We start from the raw sequence: 24,059 nt of genomic DNA, 5'->3' as shown, positions 1-24,059 counted from the left end.
CCCTGTGCTGGTGGCACAGGGCTCCTGGAGAATGTCACACAGGAAGGAAAGGAAACAAGGGGCCAGCACAGGATTCAACACACCCAAACTCTTCAGGATAGACAAAACCCAGGAAAACATCTTCTTTCTAAGGGCATGAAGGCTCTTGGGCATTTTTTGTGTTCTTTCCCCTTATAAGCAGAGCATGAGCAAGTTCTATCCTGAAATGGTGTGTTCTGAAACCCTGCCACGGCACAATGGTTTAAAATAAATAATTAGAACATTAGAGAGAGCAATCTTCACACTGGGATATGCATTAGTATGTACTGGAATATGCATTAATATGTTTTTACAAAGCTCTTCACCAGTGTACTGCACCAGTACTGAAATAAAAATGCAGTTATGCATTTAAAACACTGCAATTCAAGGTTTACCTAGCAACAATAAGCAACACAGGCTTTAAGTATTTTAAAGTACCAAATTAATTATATTTCCATGCTTAAATTTGCCCTTGTGGTATTTTACATCTGTAGAAAGGAAAACACCACAAATACCCCAGATAAACTTAGCGGTGGTTACTCTATTTCTTTTAGCTGGCTTATTTCTTTTTTATTTAGTTTTTGTAGCACCTAGATTGGGCAGGTTGGTAATAGAATTTAAATGTATTTTCCTAAATTGATGTGGAATTCAGCATATACCAATCTTTGCACTGCACATCAAAAATATGTATGATTGATGTATATAAAACATTCATTTTACATCTTGTGCATAATATATACATTTAAATAGGGGTCTTCCCTCTCACATATTACATTTTATATGGTTATTAAGGTGTTTCACTCTGCATTTTCTGCCAGGCTTTTAATTTCACACACTTCATCTATCAGATATTACTGCCTACTTTAAACAAATCACTGCAGAAAATGATAACTGGTGCTGAATACAGAGTTAGGGAGGTGGGAGGTTTGCAATTCCAAGTAATGTGGAGCTGGGTGACAAATGGAGAACAGCAGCTGGGCTGAGAAGCTCAAGAGAGACAAAAATCACATTTGCAGGTAAGTGGAGTGGAAATTTGTGGAAACTGGGTAAAACAAAAAGCAAAACATTGTTATTAAAGGTGGAGTGAGAGGTAGCAAGAGTAACAGAGAGGCAATTTTCTCCCAGCTCCATCAGGAATTCATCTCAAGCTCTAACATGCAATTTCACTACGGAGCTCCAGGATGAAACACAGGATTATATCTAATTGTTCTGGGGGTTTGGATAACAAAGCATAAAAATCCCAGTAAGTGGCCTTTTATGCCAGTGCAGCCCAGAAAATGATGAATAAAAGTTATAAACACATCCAAAACCTGAACTGCAATAAATATCAAGATAACTACCCAAGAGAAAAGAAATGCAGCTTTAGGGATTTGGTATTTTCAGGGATATCTGTACTATGACAGCCCAGTTCAGAGGAAAACTGATCCGGCTCCTGAAGCTTGCCAAAGCAATGCTAAGCTGCAGAAATAGCACACACCTTCTCATTTTACCTTTTCTGGCAGTAATATTTTACAATGGGAAGCCAGGAGTGCTGAGAGAATATGGAAAGGAGGACAATTAAATTAAAAAGGCTGTTATGTAATTGTACACTGCATATTTAACATGATGGTGTAGAGCTACACAGTCCCTTCCAAACAAGAAATTAATAGGTCTTTATTAATATGTTATTTATTTTGGTCACACCTGCTTGTAAAATATTAATACTGTCTGAGTTGTGGCATTTTAGCTTTCACAGTGACAAATCCACCCTTAGCTCTGGGTAATCCTTAGGGTCAAAAAAACCCCATCCAGATCTGCCAAGTGGCAAACTCAATGCTGGCAAAACTCCCTTTGTTTTGGAGAAGGCTTAGCATAAAACCTTCCCCCAGGAAGATGGGGAAATGCAGGGGAGGTTTTGTGGAGCCACTGTGGAGTCATGGGGAGCTGAAGTTTAGTTTTAAAACAAGGTGGAGTTCAGCACCACACGTGGCACATTGGCACCAAGCTGGGCATGGAGACAAAGCCCAGGAACCCAATAAACCATCCCAGCCAGGCCTTCTGCTTCTGAACTCACAAATAACCATCCTAGCAGCTCATTTACCTCTAGGAATAATAGCACACACATTACCTTCTATGCATCATCTCACCTGAAAATTAGCACAGCTCCCACGTTTTCTTACATATGGGTAAATATATATATGCACAAACCAATGCTTGTGATTTTAAAACATATGTAATACGTAGTGCAAATCACTTTCTTCTTCCACCTATCTACTAGTTCTTCACTGTTCTGACTCCAAACAGCGCTGGTTTAGCTGAGCAGCCACCAAAGCAGGTGCTGCAGTGACAGCACCCAGTGTAGCCCCAGCTCTGCAGTGCCCAGTCCTGCTACATCCCATTCCCACCCTGCAGGCTGGGATGTGGATGGGATGTGGGACTGCCAGCTCAAGGGCAATGACTCTGGCTTTGATTTGAAGGTGGAAATGCTCTGGAAGGTGCCAGAGGTACTTGGAATGAAACCAGGAGCAGAGAGATCCCAGTGGCAGGTGAAGAACTGGAGAAACAACCTGACTAAAGAAGTGAATCAGGCCTATGGATAGGAAGGAACATCAGGAAAACAAGCTTAGTTTATGTCTCCTTATTTCTTTTCCCCTTGTCAAAAGCCTGCATTTTAATCCAAAGGGATCTTTGATTCCAGCAGAAAATGTCTTCCCATGGAGCATCTTGTGGTTCCCCTGGCAGACAGCCCTAGCACAGCCATCCCTGCTGGCACTGTCTTAGGAGCATTTCTGCTTTACCGTGCCAGACCTGCTCAAGTTTGGAGCCCTGCTTAAGCCTCAGGTTGAAGCTGAGAAGGTGGTGATTCACTCTCCCACAGATACCCACATTTGTTCCAGCCCTTCTCTGGCTCTACCTCAAGCAGAATCAAAGCCTGGGACTCTGACCTCAGCACCCAGTGTGAAATGACAGCTTCCCTGAGGACTGCATGTCCTCCCATTCTCTTCATCTACTCATGTGACTTTCTTTCCCCCTGACTCAGAAATACTGCAGCACCAAAGGCAGAGATGGCAGCACATCAAAGAGCCTAAGCTACAAGGGAAACAGGTTTATTTTCACTTGAGCTATTTTTTTTTTTTTTTTTAGCAAGACTTCAAAAAAGTAACAGAGATGATAATGGAATTGAAAAATCCAATGGCATCTGAATAACATAATTCAAGCACCAGTATCAGGGGATAAGATAACCCACCCAGAGACACTGAGGTTACACATCTCATCTGGGCTGTGTTTCTGAAGGGGATGTGAATTTGCAGCCCTTGACAATAAGGAAATTGGGGTTAAGAAACAAGAGAGGAGGAAAAAGGGCCAGTCAATTCTCCCACCACCACCTTTTCTTGTTCCTAAAATTTCAGTTGCCTGGAAATGGCTGATGAGAAGATGGGATTATGTAAGCGCTTGCCAACTTCTCACACACTAAGGAAATTAAAGCCTCAGTGATGGGCAGCTTAACCCTTCTTCTAAGCAGTGAGCTAAAACATGTCTACTAAGGAGAACTCGAATAGTGAAACCCCTTAAAAAAACCAGAAGTGATGAGGACTTGACAATTCCCAGGATTTAAAAGCTGCATATATTACAGACAAGGTAATCTCCTTATAGTAAGATGAGGAAACGGAAAATAAAGACTTTTTGGTGGACAAGACAGTTTTTGTTTTAAGGCACATCCATCCTGTCTGGCTGAAGACTTTCTTGTGTTATTGCCTTTTTTTCTCATGATAAACATGACAGAAAAGAGCTACACCAGCCTTCCAAATCCTTATTGTTACATTTTCCAACAAACTCACTGCTCCCATCAAACATGACCCACCAATAATAAAATAAGAAGCACTGTGCTCTTCCTACATTTAATCAGGTGAACACTTGGGTAGTACAAGACAGCTAGCACCAGCCAAAGTGCAAAATAGCTTGAGCTAGTTTTGAATAGACCTTCAGCAAGTGTGTCACCCCAGCAGACCTGAGCTTTCCTGAGCTCTTCCTCACTGTCAGTCCAGGGACATGGGACCTTCTGCAAATGCTCTCATTTAACTACAGCTGAAGGCCAGTTGAAAATCTACCACAGAATCACAGTATATCCAGAGCTGGAACGGACTCACAGGGATCACTGACTCCAACTCTTGGCCCTGCACAGGACTCCCCAACAATCTGTTAAAAACCTCTAAATCCTGCTCCAAGCTGAAGCTGCACCACCCATTGGAGGTGCAGGTAGCAAATGGCTGATCTAGAGGTTGAAGAAGAAATCATATTGCCTGCTGCTCAGCCACAGGATAGGGCAGCAAAATAATCTCCATTTGCTACAGGAATGCACCTGTAGTTGTGTAATGGAAGTATGTGTGTCTTGGAGAGGAAATACAAAGTAGCTGAGTTGCTGGAGCTCACATATTCATCAAAAGTAAAAAATCCCAAACAGTGGCTTTTTCTACAGCTGCCCAATAATGGCAAAAAGCAAATCCTCAGCTGATGATAATTGTTATGGTTCCACTGGAATCTGCTGCTGCTGTTTCCCCTCTGGACCTACAGAAGGAGGGGTGAAAACCCAATCATTCTATGGGAAGAAAAGCTGCACTGAATGAGTGGAACCAGATGTGAAAACTTCACCCAACGATGAGAATTCTGGGATGTCTTGGAAAACTTCAACTGGTCAAAGCCTCAGCCAGCCCATAAGAAAACCTATGTCCTTCAGCTTTAGAAGAGAAGAAACAACTTTTCAGAAAAGCGAGAGATTACTTAACTGTGATTTTTAAGCTGCTTCAACAGCATCTTAGCTATTTCAAGCAGCCTTAAGAGTTTATTTGTGATTGCCTTCCCTTAATGGAACTACGAGCTGGCAAAGTGCTCGAATCGGGGCAAAAGAAACACACATGATTTTTGTGACTGCTGTGTTACGAATATTTTTTTTTCTGTTCCAAACTGCCTTCCCTGGGAATTTTAAAATACAGAAAACCAGCAAGTATCTACATAAGTAGGTCATTTTCTTAATGGCAGAGAAGTGCTGTTTTACTCCAGCTCGTTTGTAACACAGACACACACATTTCCAAATAAAGAGTATTTTTGGATCTGCAAGGGAGGGGAGTGACTTACAATCATGGAGGCACTCACTCCAAGATCAAGTAGAGTCTAATTCAGAAAGACAAGCAGGAAAAAGTTGTACTTTGCACCTTCCATGAGAGCTTTGCAGGGAGTTGTGACATTTTGGAGAAAATCCTCTTGCCGCACATAAGCTGGAGCTGGAGGGTGCTGCACGCTGCATATCCCATTACAAAAGCAGAGCCACGTTAGTTCATTAGAGAAGTGATAAGTTCAATCCTTACCAAGTTTTCTTGGTTCCTGGCTGCTATTTTCTGATCATCTTCTCCCCCATTTTTCATGTATTTGACCTCTTCCACTGGTTTGATCCTATACTCATCTGAGCACCAAGAAAAAAAAAGAAAAAAAAATTTTGAACCAGTGTAGTTCAGCAGCTGGGATAAAAACCAAACTAAAACCAAAACAGCTGACTAGAATAGACCCTAGTTAAGCAAAGCAGCTAAAAATTACATGTATATATTTTCAAATACAAAGGGAATTTCTCCTGCCTAAAGTTTCAATAAGAATTGCAGTAGCTCTCTGGTCTAGTATAGCCATGGCACCAGGAAACAGGGATGTTTGGTGTGTAGTCTCTCCCAGATCCCTAGTTCTCTGTTTAATATGTTCAATACATACAAGTTCTTTGCTCCTGCACCCTCCCTGGCTATTCATTCTCAGTGGACAGTGACTGTGGACAATGGCTACTTGAGAGAAGGCTGCTCATGGGCACTCCCTGCACAGCAAAGCTGATGGAGGATTCTGAAAATGTAGGTTAAAAACTGGAAAAAGGCCAACCCACACCATAATCACTATGTCTTTTTTTAAATTTAGTTTTTCCTAATGACACAATGCACACAGAATGATTTCTGGAGTAAAGGCCCCATGCTGATCATCTTCCTCTTCCCACTTCCCCCACCAACCACTATTTTTTCCTGCATACAAATGTTACGCAGACAGAAACGCAGCCTGAAAATAAGTGAGAAAAGTAAGATTCTTGGTTTATCCTCAATATTTATCAGCTCTTCAAACACTAGAATTCCCAGCTCTAATGCTAGTATGGAAATGTTACCTAAAATTCAGGTGTTATACCATAGTAAACCCAAAGGTCCAACAAGGGATTTTTTTCCTTGGGAGGACAAGATGGGATTTCAGAAGAATGATTCTTCCCCACAGCCTGTGAATCCAGTTCTTGCAGGACCAACACTGCCCTTGCTCAGCCACATTTTGCTCTGGTTATCTTTGCAGCCTGTGAATCTATTGGAAAAAACACCCAAAGTTGTGCATCCACCCTCCTCTAGCCAGGATAAACAATGCAGAAGAGAAACTCCATCCCACAAAGGTGGAAATTATTAATACAAAGTGAAATGAGAACAGTACATTTGGAATAAAGGGCAAAACCATGACAAATTAGAAGACACTGCACAAACTTTCCTCCTTTTCTTTGGGTTTTCAAGCAATTCCTCTCAGTTCTACTGAGGGAAAAACAAAGCCCAGATAGATTTTTCTGGGTTACTGTATTGCTAAAAAAATAATATTATTTAGACAAAGCTGTTTTCAGGAAACTGTTAATCAGAGTCTGGAAGTTAAATAAACCTTGCTTTGAAAAATACTGCTTACTTTTTAAATAAACTTATTTCAAAAAACAATCTTATTTTAAAAAATGCATTATGGTTTTGCATTTGGTCTAGTCCACAGCTATACATTTTCTTTATTACAGAGTTCAAATAAACTGAATCTATCAAATAGAAGCATCTCAGACACAGAGCCTCAAATCAGATGGAAGAATTTAAGACAGTATTATCAGACTGGTAAATGTGAACAACTCTGAGAGTTTTTCTTTTTTTTTTTCTAGTGTAATTCAGCTAGTCTGGAGATGACAATTCATAAGCCCAAAAGGGCTGAACACAATAAAGCCTGGGAATTAGAAATAGTTGATTGACTGTAATTATCTAACTTACATTTTCCTCCCTGCCTCGGTGCTCTGTGTTGTGATTAGCAATAAAACCCACATGCAGAAAAAGCATCAAACTCCCACAGAGGCATGCAGGGATCTGAATGGGGAAACAGATGAGCAAGAGAAAGCAGCCCCAAGGACATTTCCCAACCCACAGCCAGTCCATGGGCACTGGAGGAAAGAGGAAGCTCAGCCCAGCCTTGTGGAAAACAAGGAAGGTATGGAGGGGCTGACGTTCCATGACAAAAATAACCCTGAAATGTGTCTGCTGCTTATTCCAAGAGATTAATTGTGATCAAACACCACATCCAGGCAGCAGCTGATCCTGTGGGGATGGTATAGGAGGGATGCTTCCTTGGACACATCATCTCTTGGAGCAAGTCAACCAGGGCACCGAGGAGTCCCTGACTGATAGCCAGGATAATCAGATTGACATGTGAAATTCTGATACATCTGGACAGGACAGAGTCTTCCTAGAGATCAAAAATTTTAAATTCATAATGGACACGGGCACAGAGCCTTCAAATGCTGCTTTGTTTGCCAGATACATCAAGTAGCTTTGAAGAGGTGGCAGAAAACTTTGCAGAGATTTCTTATGATACTTCCAGAGCTATTTCCAACAGTGTAAGTAAACTTCAGGACTCTCCTGATGATACAATAAGTATTCGGTTATCTTTGGCACAGCTGGTGCTACTCTCCCCTCCATCCTACCAAGTGCAGAAGTGCAGACAACTGGATAATTTATGCCCAAAAAATGCAGCAACAAGAAGGTTTTGAAAAATAAACCAGTCATTTTTTATAACATTTTCTGAACAAGTTGAATCCACCACAGCAAACAGCTTTGGAGAAATCCAACTTCTCCTTGGGAGAATGGCTTCCCACTGCCAGAGGCAGGGTTAAATGGGATATGGGGAAGGAATTGTTCCCTGTGAGGGTGGGCAGGCCCTGGCACAGGGTGCCCAGAGCAGCTGTGGCTGCCCCTGGATCCCTGACACTGCCCAAGGCCAGGCTGGATGGGGCTTAGAGCAACCTGGGCTGGTGGAAGGTGTCCCTGTCCATGGCAGGGGGCTGGAACTGGATGGGCTTTAAGATCATTTCCTATCCAAACCATTCTGTGATTCTGTTGATACAGATAAAAAAATCAGGAAGCCCCTGCAGATGTTGGCAGAATCAGCCTAGTAATAGGAAGTGTCTTAGAAAATTAATACAAATGTCCTGCCTCTAATAGATGGCATCTGTTTGAGCAGAAGAAATCTCTGCTCCAAAAGCAATAAAGCTTTGACATAATCTAAAGCTGAGGATATGCTTTAAAGGCCAACAGATTGTCTCCTGGGATAAGCCCCACTGGAGAAGGGGTTGAGGGGCTGGCACTCAGTGCCCCAAGCAGTGATGAACAGCCTGGAGCTCCAGGCAGGTCCCAGCTCCAGCAACCCCAGGGGCTCTGGGCAAGCCCTGCATGCACCATGGTGAGACCAAAAGGCAAATGCAGCACTGGCCTGTGGAAAGCCAGGGATCAACTTCATTTTGGTTAATAACTGAGTGGTAACAACTGCTTTATCAGCTACACACAGAAATGAAGGGAGCAGATCAGATTCGTTACATTTGAAGCAACATCATTACTCATAAGGTCTCCTAGTTCCCTATCACAGGCAAAATACTTCCCTTAAAACAAGGAGCACTGATATAATATATTGGAAACATTCCTGAGTATTAAGTAGTCACTTGCTGGAGGGAGGTATAAATAGATATGATTCTGCTTTGCAAGGGAAAAGAACAGCTAAGTAATTACACATAACTATACAGCCAGGGAGGACCCTGCCTGCTGGTGTAACAGAAAGACTTATTCATAGGTAAGATAACAGTCTTTATTTCAAATATTTTAAATCTACAAATTAAAATATGGTAATTATTTTCAGAAGATGGGTCTTGCGCTGCATTATGTTATTTTTGAGAGGACACGATGATACACAGACTTTTTTTTTGACTAGGTGAAGACAAAATCTGTCTTCTATAGCTACCTTTCACATAGCTATAGACACCTTACACATATGTGTAAACACCTTATGTGTAAGGTAAGGAGTGCAGAAACTTCAGATTCTGAGCTATTTATGAGATTGTTCTTGCTCGAAAGTTACTGTCAGGATGAAAGCACTGCAAGTGCAAAAGGGATGTTTATGCAACACAGACCTTGAAGCAGATCATGGGGTGTATGGTCATTAATAGTCTGAGGTAAATATGAAAATTAGATTAAAAACAGGACAGGTTGGATGATGAGCCCTTAATGCCTTTCCTGTAGGTATGTGCAAAAAAACATCAAACTGGTTTTGGTCAATAAGTTAAGAATGACTTGGAGTTGAAGAAGTAAAGGATGATGAAAACCATCTTTTAAGTTTTACCTTTCTACTGAAGTAAACACAGCATTTTGAGGTAATTTGGTCTGAGTGATCAGAAACAAATCCAGAGAAATCCTGAAATATTGACTGAAATCCAGCAGGACCTCATTAAGTCTGGCAGCCAACAAGATCTCTAAAACTGTAAGAAGTTCAGGATAAAGGAAATTTGTACTTTATGCCTATTTACCTTGGTCTTTTTCTTAAATACAGTTTTATATCAAAAAGAAAAGTGAAAAATATTAATGCTTCTTTCTTGTATAGAACCAAAAATCAAGTAGTGAATAAGATAAAAAAATTCGAAAACTACCACTCAGAATGTGATATATCAAATATATAAAGAGAAATGCATCCTTATGCTCCTTTCAGGAGTAAAAACAAAATCAAGTCCTCTCTTCTGTTGTGTGGTGTATTATATAAAATGACAAGATTTCCAATAACTCATATGGGGGAGGAATGGCTTTACAGGACTGTCATAGCAAATCCTGAGTTGAAGAAAAGCAACTCAATTAAATTGAAAGAAAAACAACATAAATGAACCACAAAAGACAGAAATACTGTGAGCATAACACCCACCACAAAATCACAGGATATAAACCAGAAAGCAGGAATGCTTCTAGCTCCAAACTGTGGAAAGGCACTGGCAGGAAGAATTTGGAAGTTGAATATGCTGCAAAAATTCTCAGCAGGCAAATCTTATGAATGAAGATCTCCATCTGGAAACAGATAATTCCACTCAAACATGTCACCCAGTTGCCATGGCAATGTGACAAAGAAAAACCAGCACTCATTAATAACAATTTCAGTGATAAATGAGCATATCAACTTAGAATATTGAAACAATTACTGGGTGGGGGGCACAGAACTGTGGTGGTTCCCATGAGAAAAATGTCTTCAGCACTCACAGACACGGCTGTAAGTGCCTTTACCACAGGAATATGGGCAATGACATCAATTCTACTCAGTTTAAAGGAAAGAGAAACACCAGCAAAAAGCATAACTTTGTCAAATATATCTAGAGTCACTGTGACTTTCAGAGAAATATTTGGTTAAACAGCAAGCCTTTAAATAAGTAAATATAATGCTGATTTTCATTGCATTCCCATTTCAGACATTTAAGGACAAAGAGATTTGGTTCCACTGTCATCAAGAGGGATGATGGGTGAGCCTCTTCTCTATTTTTAGCAAGATATCAAGTATCAGGCAAGAGGTGAGTGGTACTTCAGGGTTACCACCAAGAGGGAAATTTCTAAACACACCTTCATTTTCCTGTGCCACATATTTTTCTGCAGTTTCTCTTGCCTTTCTATCACACAACATGCCAAGATTTATCCTCCATCCATACTAAACCACACGTCTGTTCTGTAAAATAGGAGCTTTCTGTCCAACAAATTCCTCTGCACTGCACTTAGTTCTGCCAGGTGCAGAAAGTGCTCCTACTGCTGCGAATGCCACAGATCAAAGCTCCACGTGCTCCCCTCTCCCAAAGGCTTGAAAGCTCAAAGCTATATTTAGATAAAGGACTGAATCGCTTTTTCTAAAAATATTTGTTAAGAACTGTAAGAGATTTTGGTGCAATTTAACTGAAATGTAGAACAGCAGGTGAGCCACTTAAATGCTGAGCACAGAACATGCCAAACATCCCAGAATGGTTTGGATGGGAAGGGATCTTAAAAATCATCCAATTCCATCCCCTGCTCTGGGCAGGGACACATTCCACTATCCCAGGTTGCTCCAAGCTTTGTCCAGCCTGGCCTTGGACACTGCCAGGGATCCAGGGGCAGCCACAGCTTCTCTGGGCACCCTGTGCCAGGGCCTGTCCACCCTCACAGGGAACAATTCCTTCCCAATATCCCATTTAATCCTGCCCTCTGGCAGTGGGAAGCCATTCCTCCTTGTCCTGTCACTCCATCTTTTTTGTCAGCTCCCTTCAGGTACTGGAAGGCTAATGGAAGGCCTGAAGCTTCTCTTCTTCAGGCTATTAGGAACAGGAGAATTAGGAACAATCCTAATTCTCTCAGCCTTCCCTCACAGCAAAGCTGCTCCATCCCTCTGATCATGCTCTGGACTGGCTCCAAGAGCTCCGTGTCCTGCCTGTGCTGGGATGCTGGAGCTGGATGCAGCTCTCCTGGAGCCCATCTCCAGTGCCACTGGGAAGGAGGAACACTCCAAGATCCACAGCTGCACTGGGAGGACATGAGGAGTGGTGGGCTCAGCTCCAGAAAGAGCCAGGCTACACATCAGGGTCAAAAACAAGATCACAGACCACCAGGACAGACAAGGAGCAGAACTGGATTGTTTGGGTGGCTGCAGTTTCCAGCACCTGAGTCATCAGCCTTGCGTGCCATGGGTTCATGTGTGCCTGAAGGGTGAGATGAGCTACTCAGGTTATTCCAACCCTGTTATTTATGTGGCTATCAACTGCCTGGATACCACAGAAGTTAAGCCAAAAATCCCAAAAAACATCGACCGTCAGAGAAAGTAGTTGTAGAAATCCTGAAAATGAATATTTCTTGAACTAAATGTTAAGAAATTGAGAATATCTAAGTTATCTTCTTAGGTCCAGCTTCAAGCACTCACAGAAAGCAGCGGCTCCATGGTTCATTTGAGTCTAAAGGGTTAAAGAATTTACTCAGCTGTGGGGGTGGGTTTCTGATCCACTTGGATGCGGGCTGGGAATGAAATTTCATTGGAGGTCAACCAATATTGGGTGAGCAGTCTGTTGTTTTCCTCCATTACCAACCCTCAAAGCTATCAATTCACAGGCAATTCCTGATCCAAGTGATCATGGTTTTACTAACATGAACAGAATAATAAAAATAGCTTAGGAAAGAAGCCAACCCATTTTTCTCAAAGGATTATCTGAAAATGCTCATTCGGATTTCCCAAACTAATTTACCTTACCCTAATCCAACCTAAAAATACAGCCACTGCTGGGAGTCGAGGCTGTGGACACCACCAGATACTAAACAGAGAAGAGGTGCATGAGCAACACACCGATTCTGCCAACAAAATCTAAATCCTCTGACAGAACAGCTCTTTAAAAATCAACACACCACATGGATTGCAGCACATCTGCAAAGACCACCCTCAAGCACTTTTCCTTCTTCCTACACAGCCCTGACATGTACCCAAGGAACGCCAACGGCTGCTTCTGCACAAGGCAGATGTGACCAAAAGGGCTGGTTTTTGGAGGAGAAAAATGGATTGAGACACTCAGTGTAACAAAAGCCAGTTTCTAAATGGAGGATTCCTGCAGAACTGGAAGGACATTCAGCAAGACAGGGGTAGCTCTTTTCTAAGCTATCCAGCAGCCCTATGGCATATCCAGCACTCCATGAAACACTAACTCCCCCAAGGGTGATGCCGACCTGAAAACATTTAGCAACTTCCCTTCTATTTTGCCAAACCTCCCTCTTGCAGGCCCAAACCATGACATCTTTCAGCAGCAATCCTTCCCTAAGGCCGACAGGTCTGGCAGAACACAACTCCATTAACTGTCCTGGACATGATCTTCATGTTTGCTGCTGGAGAAGCACAAACCCTCCTGTTTCTGGATTAGCCCACCCCTCAGCAGTGCTGCCAGCAGCTCCCAGAGCTGCTCACAGCTCTCCATCCCTTGCTAACTCTGTTCTCTCCCAGCCTGATGTCTGCCTGTGGCAGCAAGCCTCCCCCAACCCCTGCGCTGCAGCCGTCCCTCGGGTGCCTCAGTTTGTGCATCCTGTGTTTCCTGACGACTTCCCCCCAGTTTAAAGGTGGCAGGTGATGATGAAGTCATAATTATCTCCTTTGTTGAAATCTATAGGTTTAATTTTCAGATTTGGTACGTGACTCGCAGAAACAAACCACGGTACGCCAGCTGTCCCAGCAGGAGATGTGCAGCCAAATCCAGGATGGGGGTTACTTGCTCCCACCTTCACTTGGTTCCTCCTTAGTTCCCTCCACTTGTTTTTTCTTCTTAATTCCTTCCACTGCTTGGTATCTTCTTGGTCAAAAAGTCCCCAAGGCTACTCTACATTTTGAGCTGTCATCTAGTCCAAGCCCTGTGAAAATTGGAGTTGCACATATAATTTTCTGTCATGTTATGAGTTAAGGATTGTTTTAACTATCCTTACACCAGGGCCACAGGCCCACTGCTCTGTATCTGCCACGTCTACCTTAGCTGTAGGTAGGTCAGAGGAACCACAGCCTCAGAGGCTATTTCATTATCTCAGGGAAGATTTTAAAATAAAACTTCAACATCCCCAAATCCAGTTAATGCTAAACACACAATCTCTGCCTTGCTCCTACTGTCTTTGTGTTCAAGATCTGAGGAAACACCATATGTGAGATGGTATTGAAAAAAACTGCCATGTGATCATATAATTAAAGACTTTTGTGCACTCCTCTGTAATTACAAAGCCAAAGAGTGCTGGTGGTGTGCACTCGTAACTATCTTTCAGCTACCCAGATTTCTGCTTGCTGAAACTATATAATTCATATATATATATATATATATACACACACACACACTTTTTTTAAACTTTTTGTTTTAATTAACACATAACTTTGAGGCAGACACCAGGCTGTTTAAAGGAAACCATTTCTCAGGTAGAGGAGATTACAGCCATGGTGCTTGGCAGGAAGGATACCCAGTAAATGCAATTATCCAGCCCACTAAAAAGATGAAACTTAGGAATGAAAGCAGGAGAGGGAACAAGTCACAGAGAGATTAATTAAAGGAATGGACAGGAGGAAAACAAAGGGTCTGTGCCTTCAAAATATAACTGCTCATATGAGGTCTCCAGGTGAGTGCCAGGATCCAGGCTACATTGAACACAGCACAGCATGGCCAACTTTGGAAAAACTGCAACTCCATTTCACTGCTCTGGTTTGAAATTCTCCCTCAGTAAGTTTAAAAAAAACCACCAAGCACAAAATATTTAATTTTTTTCAGGTTGTTCAATGTCATTAATGAAACTCCCAGTCTCTGCTGACCCTCCCTTCACCCCCATCCATCTATGTACTCCACTGAACATTCCTCACTTTGGCACAGAACCTGTCAGGGACTATTCAATTCCAGGAAAAACACCTAAGTGACCATTTCTGTGAGCATCCCTTGTGCAGCACTGGAGGCTGTGCCTTTTACAGTCCCTCTAAGGCATCCATCCACCCAAAACCTCTCCTCAACAGAGATGCCCCAAGCATTCTCTGGAAAATAAGTCATTACCACTCCACACCCACAAAATTACACATCTCCTATTATTGCAAACACAGGATGAGGTGCCTACAGTTTCCTTGTCAATAAAAAAGCCAATTCCTCTTTCCTTAACAAGCAATGCCATTCTCAATCAGTCAGCTATTAAATGAGATTATTGCCCTGCAACGTATGACTTGAAATGGATTTTTATACCCTTTCTGGGATAGGAACTTTTTTCTATTAATATTAGGCTATCGAATTTTCCCTCTCATAGACCTCAAAGAGGGTTTGTAAATCAGCAGCTATTTCATTTTTATTAATTCCAATATGGAAGGGACTGAAGGGACTGAATAAATACCCAGAACATTTCCTCACTGTCAGTATTTCTTTAAACCAAGAGGGGAGATCTAATGGAAACTTGATTTACAAAATACAGCACACATTTCCAGATGCAAAAGATACACAAGTTAATTAGATAATTTTACTTACAGACCACCTATCAGCTCCAAAAGTACCCTATTGGGAAGCTTAATATTTTACTCTGGTTACGGATTTTCCACGCCTTCTTCCCTTCTCTTTGGACAACACTTTTTAAAAGAAAGCAAAATACCACTGTCTGGAAGAAAATAGTTTAGTAATAGCTTAAAAAAAAAAAAAAAAAAAAAAAGTCCCACCCTGTGCATCCCTGAGAGCGTTGTCCAAATGCTTCTGGAGCTCTGTCAGCCTTGGGGGCTGTGACCACTGACAACAAAATACAGGGGATAACAGGCATGCAATTGTAACAAATACAACCATTACTCAATTCAGGAGACTTCAGTGGCAAAAACCAAACCACTACACCCCCTTTTTTCCCTCTGAATAGCTCAAGACCATTCACGGAGCCATAACTCCAGGAACAAAGGTGACTGCGTGCTCCTTCCTGGCACCACAGAACACGAAGTGCTCAACAGCCCCTGCACTGCTCCCATGACAAAGGCTGGAAGGAAAAACAGAATTTCAAAGCAACCCTGACCCTGATCCTTTCTGCCAGAGCCCCTGCTCATACAGGTAAGAAGAAAAAGCACACGGCAGGGCATAATGACACCCCCTCAGCAGAAGCCAGGCTTTGTTTTCCACAAGCACACGAGGCAGAAGTCTTAACATTTTCCATTTTGTTCTCATTTTTTTCTGGTTGCTGGCTCAAGACAGAGCACTGTCAGTCTTGGGCCTTTTACCAAGGAAAACACGAGACCACTTGGATGTAATATTTATTTAAAATACCCATGATGGCACAGTGTTTTGGAGAACTACCTACTCAAAAAACACCTTCTATGTTCACTTCCTCTATCCTATAAAAGCACCTCTGGCTGTGTATGCCAAAGACACACAAATACTTATTGGTTAGGTACCTTTTTTTCTGTATTTAACAGCTATTTCTATCAGCAGATATTTCCTAATATAGAATTAGAGCCTTAAAAATTTCAGCTTTGTGTTGCTGAAATGAATACTCACCCATGCCGCTACACGAGGCTTACCTGGGGAATTGGGAATTATTCCCCAGAGTGAGTCTTTTCCAGCCAAATTTCAGGCTTTGGGGTTTTCTCTTGGTTTCTCAGTTCCCCAAATTTGTGGCTCAGTAACAAAACACCTGGAAAATGGCTAAAGGAACACCGCAGTAACCAAAAGTATATGGCTTTTTTACCATGATTTTAACTTGCTTGCATGTACAGGTAGGCAATGAATGCCAGAGATTGTCTTTAAAAGATGAAGTGAAAAACTAAGTGTGTCTGTACCATAAAATAAACGGATTTCCTTTAGCACCAAGGCTGCCAGAAAACACATCCTGGCTCCTTTCTAGCCAGCGCCAAAGGCGGATGTATGGCCCTATTTATAGCCCACTAATGCAACTGTGAAATGCACACCCCTTGCACTTCATTTGTATGGGCTGGGACTGGACTCTCCATGGGGCTGAGCAGCTTGGAGGAAAGGTCACTCCCTAAATAACACCACGTTCCTCTGCCCACTCCAGGGACTGCAGAGACTCGGGGTCCCCTGGAGCCCTCTGGTCGCTCTCTGGGTGCTCTGATGCCCGTGGAGAGCTTGAAAAAAGGGAATCTCACATGAAAATAAGCAGCAAGGAAGTGACGACCTGCCTGTGATGAATTTCGGCTCCTAAAAAAGGGGTATCAACTGTTTCTCCACCTTGGCTCACCCTCTGTCCCTGTACTGCAAATCCCCACTCGAAGTGCCGAGTCCAACTGTGTGTGCATCACTCCAAACCCAGCACTGCAAAGACCTGGATAAAAACAGCTCCCTTCCACTAAGGAGAATGACTGTGCAGAATAATTCCCTCATCTAATACCATGACAAGGGGCTGTAAAAACAGTTCAAGAAGATTAACCACCAGAAGAAGGTCATGACAGAGTGTGAGGGCTGTCTAACTAATTTATGGATACCTGTTCTAGGTCCAGCTCTCTTTCAGGTAGGAAAACCTCAGCAACCTTTCCATGGCAAAGATCTTCTATCCATGCAGGAAAGGCGTGTCTTTTTGGGTCTTCCTGATTATTTTTTTCTAATAGGCACCAAGAAGTATCTTAAAACACTGTTGCTCTACTGCCTGGACCATTTACAGCTAAGTAATTTTTCAGCATCCAGGTATCTAAAAAGCTACTCTCCCATCATTTCTGAACTGGTTTTCTTCTCTGCTGGTTTGGTGAAAACTGACACTGAAAACCAACCTTGCCAAAAGAGACAAGGTACCTTCTTGGAGTCCACAGGAACCTTTCCACAGGCCTGGATGTCACCCCAAAGGAACACTAAATCAGTGTTTCTACACTTCCAAGGGGGGGAAAAATGGGCAAAAGAGTAGGAGAAGGGAGAACTATTTCAATCACCATCATTACACAGACCACAATTAATGGACAGCTGCTGTCAGTCCTGAGTGCATTAAGAGGCCACAACCAGCCCCTTGAGACCCCACCTGCATCACCTGCCCATGGACCCAGGAGCTGCTTCTGCTGAGACTTGGGCCTCCAGCCCTGCCAGAGCAGGTCTGCCTGTCTCTACTCCTGCCTCTGGTCCCATCTCCTGGAGGGACCTCAGCCCCACATTGTAGGTACCTTCTCTCCCATCTCTCCTCTCCCTGTCTGCAGCCTTATCTCCTGGTGCACCTCACTGCATTCCCTGGATCTGGTTCAGTGCCATGCCTGGGACTGCTCTTTTTGTAATGTTTATATATTTATATGTCTGTATTTCTGTGCTGGAGAGGGAGAAGAGCTTGTTTTTTTACTGCTCAGAGCAGCCTCTTCCGTCTTCTGCAAAAGCAGCACCTTTTCCAAGAGCTATGAGCCACTTCCATACATAAAAGGTGAAAACACAGTTTTAATTCATGTGGAAAACACTTTCTTTGCACATATTGATTGTGAATACATAACTAGACAAAACCCAAGGGTGCGGTTTGGTTTTGTTTTGATTTTCTTTAAACGCTATTGCTTCCTTATAGTAATAAAATAGTAAATTATTAACTTACCAAGAGTGTTCTCAGAATTACACGACTACATCATAAACCTAGATAACACATGCAATTTTGTTACATCTCCCACATAAACATAATCAGGGTAGGTAGGGTTTGGTTCTATTTGTTTCTCTCACTTCCTGAAGCACTTGTTTAGAACTGCTCTGTTTGCTCAGATAAGAAGCAAGCTATCAAAAAATTGCTAAACAAGGCAAGGAAAGAGAATCACAGAATGGTTTCAGTTGGAAGATTATCCCATCCCACCCCTGCCATAGGCAGGGACACCTTCCACTGTCCCAGGCTGCTCCAAGCTCCATCCAGCCTGGCCATGGACACTCGCAGGGATCCAGGGGCAGCCACAGCTTCTCTGGGCACTCTCACAGGGAAGAATTCCTTCCCAATTCCTAATCTAAATCTGCCTTCTGGCAGTTAAAAAGCACAGAGTCCAGTACAATTCTGGAAGATGCTCGTGCACTTCAACCCTCTGCTGCAATGCACTCACTCATCTGCTTAAGCTTTCAAGCACTGGAACAAGATCTACTTTACAACATGAGCTGCTGGAACCATGAACAACATGAAACCCTCCCTTCCAGTAGCTCTCGCAGAATCTGAATTTAAGCAAAGAAAATCTCTCCTTTGAAACTCACTGTGATATCTGGTTTTAAACCCCTGAGATTGAGTTTTCAGAGGATGGGTGCCTACAGGCCACTCACTTCCATGGAGCTTGGATTAAGAACAAGTGCCTGGGATTGTACCTGAAATATTTTTCATGTTTGAAAATGCCTTTTAAAAAAGCTGTAGTCTCAAAGTATGGAATTAGGAAACAGTATGGGGCTGGTCCCCTTATGCATTCGTCCCCAGAACAAGTAAGAGCTGATACTGCAGAACATACCAGGAGCTGGAGCAGTTCCTCCTGAGGTGTCCATCAGCTAACCAACACAGCCCATCAAATAAAGGTTGCCAGGCAATAAAGGCAAAGGGAAATGTGTGTTTGGGTGCAGTAAGACCTTCTGATTCCAGCACACACCCACACTTGACAGCACACAAGTTCCATTCCTTAAGCTACAGCATTCTAGACAGCTTCAGGTCACTGAGGATAGCCATGCTGTCTTCCAGAAGAAAGAAATTCTTATTTTCAATTTTAGATTTTTATTTTTCCCCTGACAATTAAGGGAGAGGGGTTAAAATGCTGTAACATTAGGAAGGTGTTATTCACTGAAAACACTTCTCAGATATTTTTCTGACTGAAAATTTTAACTGAAGACTTCCCCACTTCAAGTGGCCAGATGACCTCCAGCATTTTGTGTACCAGAACAAGATGACTTTAGAAGTTACCTCCTTTTAATTAAGGACATCTGAACAGTCTTGCTAGGCCTAGATATATATTTTGAATTGTCCTGAGCAACACCCCAAGACTGAAGTTTTCACTAAGATGATACTTCTGGCCTGTTAAGGAAAGAGTCTTCAAGGCAAACCAACCTCTACAAAGGTCTGGACACACCATTTTTGGAGATGACAATTGTTATTTAGGAAAGGTAAATCACAGTCCAAATTCCCCCTTGTTATTCTTCTTCTGCATAGAGTGGACATATTTTAAGGGTTTCAATTACTTTAGCAATTTGACATTTACTTCAAACTAAGTCAGGGTTCTGCTGTCTTTGAATGAGACAAGGAAGGAAATATCTGTCACAAAACAGGGATGAACAGAAAGGAGACAATCCCATAAAACACACAGGAATAAAGAAAACATCAACGTGAGAAAGAAAACTGCCCTAGGGTTTGTGAAGCAATCAGACACTATCACAGAATTCCAGAAGGATTGGGATTGGGTTGGGAGAGACCTTAGAGCCCATCTCTCAGAGCCCTGCCACGGGCAGGGACACCTCCCACTATCCCAGCTTGCTCCAAGCCACATCCAGCCTGCCCTCGTGCATTTATCAATTTTTCAATCTCATTACAATACTTTACTGCTGAATATTTCCTTTCCTAGCCTTCTCCCAGCTGTTCTGAGATAAACTGGTTTATAAACTATTGTGCTTTGCGTTCAGCCTTATTTAGACAGATTTAGCAACTGGGGTTGCTCTTAGTAACAGAAATCCCACCACGATATTCCCATTTTGTCAGAAAATTCTGACCTGACATGTTAACTTCCCTTTTTGCAAAGCACCCAGGAGCTCCATGGAAACATCTGGATTCAGCCTCTCAGACTAATGAACACATTCTAGAATGTTTGGTTTTTTTTTCCCCAAATCACATTACCACTTACTTTCTTACAGAAAGAATTACTTCAATAACCTCCTCCTCAAAGGAACATCCCATAATTTTTTATAAAGGCACAAATAAAATCTATCTACAAGAGATATTATTAAAACATATGCTGAAATCAACAATGCCCAAGGCTCTATCATGGCATTTTGTTCTTCATTGGTATTTACATATTATAGTTCTTATGTATTGCCCTGGAAATCAGCTTTGAAGTGGAATGATGAATAAATGAAGATTTATTATTACTATCCTTATTAGAGGGATTTTAAAGTCATTAGAGACCAACAGACATAATAATCATATTATATTCAATCTTCTCTAGAACATCTCCTTTGATAGGCCTGCTAACTCAATTATTTAAATATATATTACAGCAAAATGCAGCATGACTTCTACAGCTGGGGCAGGGTGGAAATTTTTATGTTTTGGTTTCATTTACCAGGATTTATCCTTACAGAATTCATGGGTTTCATGATGGGTTTTTTGGTTTTAAACACCAGGATTTCAAATTCACAGCGAGCACATGGCTCAGTGCATCTGCTCAGCTAAAATAAAAGGTTATAGCTGGGGAAGAAATAGGGTACTGGAGATCAATTTGAACTTGCAGTGTCTTTTAAAAGTAAAAAAAAAAAATAAATCTCCCAGAAGCCATGATCTCCCAATAAGTCAATAGTCTTGACTGCAACCAATCCCACCATGAAAGAAGAAAAAAAGATACAGAGGTTCTGAGAGAGAGCCAAAGCAGAACTGCACCACCCTGAGAAGCTCAGAAAATGCTCTCTGGATTCAATGTCAGTCAAGTAAAAACTACTCATGGGGGGAAAAAATCCAAACACTGCTCAACTGGAAAGTACAATCCTTACTATTGACTCTTTCTGCCTGCAGCTTGTCTGGGGCAGGTGCTAGAGGAAGGAAGGTGAACTGCTTCCAGTGGGGTGTAGTCACACAGCGAGGGACAATTTCCTGTCAGCCACCTCCTTCAGACCCCACTGCCTGCCCAGGGAAAGCAGCACCACCACTCTGCTCTGGTCCTTTAATCCTCTCACTGCTCTACCAAATCCCTCAGGATTTCCTCTCCTTGTGAAACATCTGAGGCAATGAGCCTCATTCATATCACAGCCATGAGGCTCATCCCTGCTTGTTCTGCACGGGCACCTGATGTCACAGTAGTCCCCAGCTGCCAACACTGCCTGTGCTCCCTGTCCATGCTCAGCACAGCTCATGCTCACTGAGATGCTCACCTGTATCCCTGTCCCTGCACAGCATGGCTCATGCTGAGATGCTCACCTGTGTCCCTGTCCATGCTCAGCATGGCTCATGCTCACTGAGATTCTCACCTGTGTTCTCTGTCCATGCTCAGCACAGCTCATGCTCACTGAGATTCTCACCTGTGTTCTCTGTCCATGCTCAGCACAGCTCATGCTCACTGAGATGCTCACCTGTGTCCCTGTCCATGCTCAGCACAGCTCATGCTCACTGAGATGCTCACCTGTGTCCCTGTCCATGCTCAGCATGGCTCATGCTCACTGAGATTCTCACCTGTGTCCCTGTCCATGCTCAGCATGGCTCATGCTCACTGAGATTCTCACCTGTATCCCTGTCCCTGCACAGCCTGGCTCATGCTCACTGAGATTCTCACCTGTGTTCTCTGTCCATGCTCAGCATGGCTCATGCTCACTGAGATTCTCAGCCACCTTCCAACCCCACTTGACTTCTGCTCCCTTTACTTTGCAGCCTCCTTCCCAAGAACTAACTTCTAACTCCCTTTCCATCACCTCCTTTTCTCCTTGTTTCCCTACCACTCACCATGGTTTAGCTCTGCCTGTTCTTACTGCAGGGAGCTTTCAATCCCTACAGGCAGCACAGATATTCTGCTCACGGCCACTGGCTGGGTGAGACACTGCTGTCCCTTCCCAAAAATAAGAAAGGAAGCATCAGGGTGCGGAGGCCCTGGCACAGGGTGCCCAGAGAAGCTGTGGCTGCCCCTGGATCCCTGAAACTATCCAAGGGCAGGCTGGATGGGGCTTAGAGCACCCTGGGACAGTGGAAGGTGTCCCAGGGTGGCACTGGATGATCTGTAAAACTCCAGCTCAATCTCCTCCTGCACCCAGCTCCTGACCTAGAAGCTGTCTTTCAACAGCAAGGGAAAAATGTGACCTCTATGGTTATCATTCAAAGAGTTAAATCAGACTCCAACTCTGCTAAGCAGGAATCAGTCATGGACTCAAGTCTTTAGGAATGACAAATCCCACACCTAAACTAAAGCATGGGCCAGAAAATGGTTAACAGCAGGTTGTACTCCTGACAGTGAAATACAGAACGATTAACAGCCCTCAAATGGATCCCAGAATACCTAAATGATACTGCTGACACCAGTCCAGCTCTATAAATGGGAGTCTTTTAAAATCCCTTCAATCTTCTTGATCCTCTGACTCAGGAAGCTACTTTAAGTTTCTTGTGTTAAAGTTATGATCATTGGCCCACAGCATGTGGCTAAGCCACCACTGAAAAAAAAAAAAAAAAAAAAAAAAAGACTGAGTCTCACATTTTGCCAAAAATTGTTCCCTCACTAACTATAAGCTAAAATGTAAACTCAAATTCCTTTGAGCAACTGATAAAATTTTCTGTTCGTGACAGCACTTAAAGTCTATTTTAAAGAAAAGCAACATACTGAGCTCACAATTCCAAACCCAGCATCTCCCAGGGATGAGAAAGAGGATTTAACAGTCCTGAAGTTTCTTCAACTGCTTTCTCTTGGGAAATCTTACTCTGGGATCCACTGGGAGAGCAAGCTAGCCCTCAGAAAGGCTGGAGAAAACACCAGGGAGGTTTGGTGTACTCAGTACCAGAGCATCTGTTTTAAAAATAACAATACCAAGGCGGCTTATTCATAGCTGACTTTACTTTCAGACAGATATCCAGGTATCCATGTTCAGAAATTAATTTCTGAACAGTCTTTCAGATAACTTCTGATATTTTAAAATCTGTAGTTAAAGACTTACATCTTTATCTAAAAAAACTTCGTGTATACTAACAGAATCTGGGGCAAAAAAAACCATGAAGCTGAATATGATTTTATCTCCTATCATTTTACCTCTCCTGATGCACAAGACCTGGATCACAGACCAGTCTTCACAGTGAACCAGATGTTTTCATCCCACGTTCCCAGCTTCCCAGCACCACTAAATCCCTCAGTTTCTTGTTTCATTGTACCTTCAAACCCTGTTTGCTCCAGGACTTCAGAACTGATGTTTTACTGCTTTACAGAAGTGAGGAATTACTTTTCCTACCAAAGGGATTTTTATTTTTAGGAAATGAGTCAACTATGTTGGTATCCAATGACATATAAACATATAGCAGAGACACATATATAAATACATATATAAATACATGAGGGGGTTGTGCAACTCATTGTCTTTGAACTATTCCAGGATTTGTGGAGGTAAAGACATGTAGTTCCACACATCACTTAAAATGTTATTTTTTCACTAAGGATTTTACCACTGTTTCAAGTGTCACGGTACCCTCCCCTGGATGGGCCAACTGTTCTGTCACTGTGCTATATTTTAACAGGCATTTTGCTTTGTATTTGGTGAAAGGTTGAGACTCCCTCGTACACCTTCCAGGACATTATGGTGCTGGGAGAAAGACAATCCAGCAACA

General features: G+C 42.6%; 1 protein-coding gene and 2 long non-coding RNA genes across 4 annotated transcripts in view; 1 reads left to right on the top strand and 2 right to left on the bottom strand.

The window, feature by feature from the left end:
- C8H1orf21 (chromosome 8 C1orf21 homolog) overlaps positions 1 to 24,059 on the bottom strand; it is a 106,100-nt gene that overhangs the window by 37,960 nt on the left and 44,081 nt on the right. For both annotated transcript variants that reach the window (XM_021525127.4, XM_085586596.1), the window contains exon 3: positions 5,361 to 5,455. In XM_021525127.4, the coding sequence (XP_021380802.1) occupies positions 5,361 to 5,455 (95 nt within the window). The remainder of the gene's footprint in view (positions 1 to 5,360; positions 5,456 to 24,059) is intronic.
- LOC146766781 (uncharacterized) lies at positions 8,468 to 23,690 on the top strand. Its single transcript, XR_014957100.1, has 4 exons — positions 8,468 to 8,919; positions 10,571 to 10,669; positions 15,501 to 15,685; positions 16,647 to 23,690. It is a non-coding gene; the product is annotated as an uncharacterized LOC146766781 (long non-coding RNA).
- LOC146766780 (uncharacterized) lies at positions 13,530 to 24,058 on the bottom strand. The gene is made up of 2 exons (XR_014957099.1): positions 21,684 to 24,058; positions 13,530 to 21,637 (listed from the first exon to the last, which is right to left on the bottom strand). It is a non-coding gene; the product is annotated as an uncharacterized LOC146766780 (long non-coding RNA).

Source organism: Lonchura striata, chromosome 8 (genome assembly GCF_050655825.1).
Source record: "Lonchura striata isolate lonStrDom1 chromosome 8, ASM5065582v1, whole genome shotgun sequence".
NCBI classification, from domain to species: Eukaryota; Metazoa; Chordata; class Aves; order Passeriformes; family Estrildidae; genus Lonchura; species Lonchura striata.
The sequence above is the reverse complement of the archived record's forward strand: the minus strand, read 5'-3'. Positions and strand labels throughout refer to the sequence as shown.